This window comes from Pollicipes pollicipes, unplaced genomic scaffold (assembly GCF_011947565.3).
Source record: "Pollicipes pollicipes isolate AB1234 unplaced genomic scaffold, Ppol_2.1 Scaffold_3087;HRSCAF=3621_pilon_pilon_pilon, whole genome shotgun sequence".
Taxonomy (NCBI): domain Eukaryota; kingdom Metazoa; phylum Arthropoda; class Thecostraca; order Pollicipedomorpha; family Pollicipedidae; genus Pollicipes; species Pollicipes pollicipes.
Genome location: NW_023596225.1, coordinates 15,127,866 through 15,134,218, shown reverse-complemented (window position 1 = coordinate 15,134,218; position 6,353 = coordinate 15,127,866). Strand labels below are relative to the sequence as shown.

Below are 6,353 nucleotides of genomic sequence, written 5' to 3'. Positions count from 1 at the left end.
ACTACAGCCTCCTGCCATACTACGTGAGGGCTCTTAACCACTCACGCTTCGCTGCCACGGTTAAGCGAGAGCTTCCACATGCCATCGAGACGTGAGCACGCGTTTTAAATGTGGCAGATGTGTGTTTTGTCGAATGAATGAGCGTTTCTATATCCGGAAGTGTTTAAAGACATGACACAGCACAGCAATAGCCAAGCGCGTATTTTATCCGTTTATAGAATGCATGACATAATGGAATGTTCTGCACCGCGAACACGTACATATAACCATACAAGTGGGTCGCCTGCCTCTGGTGACGGCCTTCGTCGCGGTGCAGCGGCGCGAAGCAGGTCGCGCCGTCCCCGGAGGCCCTCTGGCGTACCCAGGCGCTGCGAAGCGCTAAACGACGCATTGGTCGGCTCCGGTGAGCCCGCTCCGCAGCCTCCGAGGCGAGCTGTTCTCACAGGATGAAGGTGAGAGCCAGACGGAGCTGCCCGGCACTGGTGTAACAGTGCTCACCGGAGAGGCGCGCTGCGTGAGACGCGTGTGCGCGTGGCACCTGCGCTCCCACACCTGATCACCGGCGAGGCACGCTGCGTGAGACGCGTGTGCGCGTGGACCTGCGCTCCCAGACCTGACCACCGGCGAGACGCGCTACGTGAGACGCGCGTGCGCGTGGCACCTGCGCTCCCACACCTGACCACCGGCGAGGCGCGCTGTGTGAGACGCGCGTGCGCGTGGACCTGCGCTCCCAGACCTGACCAGCGCGGCGGCCCCCGCGCTGTAAAAACCCAAATGCGAACGGTACTCTCGATAAGATCGAAATGAAATTGGGAATCAAATGCATTTCGGCTGCCTCAAGCTGGTGTTAATTCCATCGGGCAAATATGAGTCGGGGTCAGAAGAGGGTCATCCGTATAGGCTGGAATCGCAGGTGAGTAAGCTCAAATGAAAACGTGGCATATCTCCTTATTCTGACAGGTGATGGGGGAAAATGGACCAAATGGACTATATATATATATATATATATATATATATATATATATATATATATATATATATATATGTTTATGTATATGCTTTAAATTCGCACGAATGGTCATCTCTTGTAATAAGCATCATTTTCAACGAAATGTATTCCATCAGAGATCGAAATACATTACGAAACGAAGCACCCATCTCATTGCGACCGAACCAAAGTCGATTCAACATCGCGCTGCGTTGCTCAGAAACAATGCCAAAGTCAAAGTTAGTCCCCTCAACTATAGGTCGAGGCTGAATCAATCCCAGAATGGAAACAAACACAAACCTAACAGAAAGGCATGTATTTCTATAAGTTACGAAGTGATTTCACCACACTCCTTTCCTCGCCTGAAAACGAGGCGCGCCAGAGGCATCAACAACACAAGACATACACTCGCGGCTCATCAAGACACACAGCAGACAGGACCTTACCGCCTCGGGGCGATCCTCAGGCGGGCATGCGCGCTGTCCGTGTCTGTCAGCGGCGGGCGGCGCTGTCCGTGTCTGTCAGCGGAGGGCGGCGCTGTCCGTGTCTGTCAGCGGAGGGCGGCGCTGTCCGTGTCTGTCAGCGGCGGGCGGCGCTGTCCGTGTCTGTCAGCGGCGGGCGGCGCTGTCCGTGTCTGTCAGCGGCGGGCGGCGCTGTCCGTGTCTGTCAGCGGAGGGCGGCGCTGTCCGTGTCTGTCAGCGGCGGGCGGCGCTGTCCATGTCTGTCAGCGGAGGGCGGCGCTGTCCGTGTCTGTCAGCGGCGGGCGGCGCTGTCCGTGTCTGTCAGCGGCGGGCGGCGCTGTCCGTGTCTGTCAGCGGCGGGCGGAGCTGTCCGTGTCTGTCAGCGGCGGGCGGAGCTGTCCGTGTCTGTCAGCGGCGGGCGGCGCTGTCCGTGTCTGTCAGCGGAGGGCGGCGCTGTCCGTGTCTGTCAGCGGAGGGGCGGCGCTGTCCGTGTCTGTCAGCGGAGGGCGGCGCTGTCCGTTGTCTGTCAGCGGGCGGGCGGCGCTGTCCGTGTCTGTCAGCGGAGGGCGGCGCTGTCCGTGTCTGTCAGCGGAGGGCGGCGCTTCCGGTGCGGCGTCGCCGCCTCAGTCGGCCCGCTCCAGCGTCAGCTGCTGCTCCTCGCCCATCTCGACGTCGCTGTCCCAGTCGGCGGTCGGGGCGGCCGGCGTCGCCGCCTCAGTCGGCCCGCTCCAGCGTCAGCTGCTGCTCCTCGCCCATCTCGACGTCGCTGTCCCAGTCGGCGGTCGGGGCGGCCGGCGTCGCCGCCTCAGTCGGCCCGCTCCAGCGTCAGCTGCTGCTCCTCGCTCATCTCGACGTCGCTGTCCCAGTCGGCGGTCGGGGCGGCCGGCGCCGCCGCCTCAGTCGGCCCGCTCCAGCGTCAGCTGCTGCTCCTCGCTCATCTCGACGTCGCTGTCCCAGTCGGCGGTCGGGGCGGCCGGCGTCGCCGGCACGTTGGCGCGGATGACGCGACTCCGGTCCAGGCCTGCAGCGGGGCGTCGCCGTTTGTTGTTCAGTCATCAGCTGACATTCATCGCCGCCAGGGAGCCCACGACCCACCGCCCACCCGTCCCCGATTATAGCCGCCCCCAGCCGGCGGCGGACGCCCGGCCTGGTAACGCCATTCAGCCATCCCTCAGCTGCCACGCCCTCTGGAGGTTCCTACGTGGATCGTTCGGTCTTAACTAGAAATGCTCAGCGAATTATTGCACCTGTTGCCCGGTGCAATTTTGCACATCGTTACCTCTGAGACAGATACTGAGTTTCTCGTTGTCAGTGAGCTCGCAAAACAAATAAAGAATCTACACTCCTAAAGGTCCACCGATTTATGACATGGTATCATCAAGGTGCTGATGAAAGTGCAAGTCAGTAGATATGACCAGGGCACGGTCGCCCACGCGCCCCCACTGCCACCGGACGCTTAGCGCACCGTCGGCCGGCACGTCACGGGCAGGTGTCACGAGCGGCACGGGCGGTCTCCAAACATCACCCGCAATGAAAGTACACAGCCCTTATCATAAAATGGCAGGCCGTCGGCGGCTACACGACTTCACGGAGCTCGCCACAGTTTGGTAACGAAGACTGCTTGCAACATAATGTGGGACAGGAAATACTGTTTACACGTTGTTTCCTATCGTACATTTCCTTTGCCTGCCACCATCCCACGCACGTTAAAACTGACAGCAGAAGACCGCCGCCCGGTGCCAGCATTTCATTTGGTAGCGACCTCTGCTCGTTGGGACCGCAACTAACGGGCCGACGCCGGCTGGGCGGTCGGCCGGCGCTCCGGGCCCGAGGGAGGAGCGCGGGTGCTCACCTCGGTCGGTCTTGGTTCGCGATCCGGTCAGCGCTTTCCTGCTCTCCTCGTAGTACTGGTTCGGGTGTTGCACGACGCCCTCGAACGGGCGCCGGTGCACGAGCTCCCAGTATTTCTGACAGGCGAGCTGCGGCTGCGAGCGGGCTGCCAGCTCCTGCACCTCCGCCGAGCCTGCGCCACGGCACGGAGAGGGTTAGGCGGCGCATCTCCACCGAGCCTGCGCCACAGCAAGGAGCGGGTCAGACGGTGTGGCACCTCCGCCGAGCCTGCGCCACGGCACGGAGCGGGTCAGACGGTGTGGCATCTCCGCCGAGCCTGCGCCATGGCACGGAGCGGGTCAGGTGGCGCGGCATCTCCACCGAGCCTGCGCCACGGCACGGAGCGGGTCAGGTGGCGCGGCATCTCCACCGAGCCTGCGCCACGGCACGGAGCGGGTCAGGCGGCGCATCTCCGAGCCTGCGCCACGGCACGGAGCGGGTCAGGTGGCGCGGCATCTCCACCGAGCCTGCGCCACGGCACGGAGCGGGCCAGGCGGCGAGGGATCTCTGCCGAGCCTGCGCAGCTACACGCGCACACGAACACCGGCTGTGAGGAGGGGCCACCGACTCGTTAAAACCAGAGACGGCGTGAGAACGAACTGAACACATGAGACGCCAGAATACGGAACCACACCCGTTTCTGAAGCACACACTTCTCCTGTATCACCATGTAGATGATGTATGGTGATACCCGGAAGCAATGATGCGATAGCGTGGCTTGCACAGAAGTGGAAGGACCATGATGCTCCCGTCCCCCTGCTTCTCCCCGGCTCCCGCGTCGTCGGACACGCACAGCCACGCCCAGTGACGGGGTGTCGGATGGCGTAGAACAGAACCTTAAGCATCCGTGTCGGAGGTGGGCCTCCAGAGCGGCGCGCGCCCTGAGACGCCCGCTCCCATGCAGCTCACCCTCCTTGTCGATTCCGTATGCCCTGAGCATCTTGCCCATGTGGTCTTTGTCGTAGTGTTTGAAAGGGCAGCCGGAGTCATTGGAGCCGGCCGCCAGGATCTTGCTGCACGGGTGCGCGCTGTAGGAGGTCCGCTTTCCCTCCTGGCCGTAGTTGTGCCGGATGTTGTACAGATACTGCTTGTGGAACTGCCGAAATAACGGGGGGGGGGGGGGGGGGGCTTTACCCAACAGCACCACAACCATCACAGGACTGGAGTAGGACACGAAAAGGAGCCCGCCAGCTGCCCAATCCGCCGATGCCGCGCTGACATACCACGGACGCCCAGCTCTGCAGACCCAGGCAGAGTCGCGATGTCTGGCTACTGCCACATGTTACGCAGGCAAGTCATGATCGACAAGAGCAGGCTGTCAGTCTTTCCTGACTGTCCAACTACTTGGCTATGCCGATCACACAACGGTCACATCAGAACCCTGTGGGCCACCTGAAGACCACAGCCCGTGGTGGCACATATTACAAAAATCGCGACCTGACAAACCACAATGTGTGGACATTTCGTTCAAGACAGTTTCAGATAAACATGACAACGGCTGAACCCCACATACGACAACCAGGTCAACAAGTCCAGCACAGCATCACACAAGTGTACAGCAGTACGTCAGAAGTGGCATTACCATACTGCACGGCAACAACACAGGTTCCGTGCCTAGTTCCCCAGAGCCCCGTCACCTTATCCGAGTCCATGATCTTGGTGAACTCCTCGCGCCAGAAGGCGATGGCGTTGTCGAGCGAGAGCCCGATCGCCTTCAGGAAGAGGCCGTACTGCATGCGGCCGCCGTGGAGGAGCTTGTGGTTGGCGCGGAGCCGCTCGTGCAGCTGGCGCATGCAGGGCGGGAACGACTGGCTGGACAGCTGCCGAGATCGGCATCGGTCTCAGTCCGGCAGCCAGGGACGGTCAGGGATGGTCAGGGACGGCCAGGGACGGCCAGGGACGGTCAGGGACGGCCAGGGACAGTCGGGAACGGTCAGGGACGGTCAGGGACGGCCAGGGACGGCCAGGGACAGTCGGGAACGGTCAGGGACGGCCAGGGACAGCCAGGGATAGTCGAGAACGCTTAGGGACGGCCAGGGACGGTCGGGGACACTCAGGGACGGCCAGGGACAGTCGAGAACGCTCAGGGACGGCCAGGGACAGTCGGGAACGGTCAGGGACGGCCAGGAACAGTCGGGGACGCTCAGGGAGGTCACAACAGGCGGCGGCACAACAGGTAAGCCGGAGCGTGTCAACTACAGGAGTCAACCAAGTGGGTCCCTCTGACGCTTCATGAATACGAAAAAGGTGGACCAAACAGCACACATGTCTCGTTCCGACAGCACCACTTCGCCACTGGGATAAACCCGCTTCGCTGAAAGCCTCGCATGAATCGGCCCGGGCGGCAACCGGGCGGAACGTGCATCCGGCACCGCCGTGAGCAGCTGGAGACACCCAGCGGACGCGACCGACCGGCGGCCGGGAGCTCACACCTCGTCCAGCATGTCGGGCGTGACGGCGTTCTCGTCGGTCTTGGCCGCCGAGTAGTCGCGGCCCGTGTAGCGCTTGTCGAAGTCGTTCAGCATCGTCTTGAGCCGGGCGTCCTCCTCCACCACCGGCAAGAGGCGGCGCGCCATCTGGCGCACGGGCAGCACACTTAGACGTCGCCGCGTCGGCATCCGCGCCCTGTCCCGGGCGGCGCGGCACGACCACGCCAAGGCACGTTGCAACATAGCCACCGCAGCCGCGGTTTTAAACACCTGGGGTATTTCTCGCGCCCCCGGCGGGAGGTTGAAACGAACCGCTGGCTGGCCAGGCAACAGCCCACAAGGGCGGATCTGGCTGAGAGCCGCCCGTCGGGCCAGCCGAGGACGACGCGTCTGCACATGCTCAACGTCGCGAGCCTGTCAGCGGCGTGCGCGAGGCAGCCCTGGGAGACACACGCCTTCCCGCTCCGTCGCACCGCACTCACCGCCAGCGCGTGCTGCAGGTGGTGGCGGAACTTGGCGGCCACGATGGAGCCCAAGTCGTGCGCCGGGATATACGCCTGGCCGGCGGCGAGCAGCACGCGGCGC

General features: G+C 62.6%; 1 protein-coding gene across 3 annotated transcripts in view; it reads right to left on the bottom strand.

Moving 5' to 3' along the window:
* Positions 1–2,065: 2,065 nt before the first annotated feature.
* Positions 2,066–6,353, bottom strand: part of LOC119089687 (DNA primase large subunit) — an 11,312-nt gene continuing 7,024 nt past the window's right edge. For all 3 annotated transcript variants that reach the window (XM_037212495.1, XM_037212493.1, XM_037212494.1), the window contains exons 6-11: positions 6,251–6,353; positions 5,772–5,915; positions 4,977–5,159; positions 4,249–4,435; positions 3,302–3,472; positions 2,066–2,470 (exon numbers count right to left, since the gene is read on the bottom strand). The exon at positions 6,251–6,353 is cut by the window's right edge and continues 131 nt beyond it. In XM_037212495.1, the coding sequence (XP_037068390.1) occupies positions 2,346–2,470; positions 3,302–3,472; positions 4,249–4,435; positions 4,977–5,159; positions 5,772–5,915; positions 6,251–6,353 (913 nt within the window). In that variant the 3' untranslated portion in view covers positions 2,066–2,345. The remainder of the gene's footprint in view (positions 2,471–3,301; positions 3,473–4,248; positions 4,436–4,976; positions 5,160–5,771; positions 5,916–6,250) is intronic.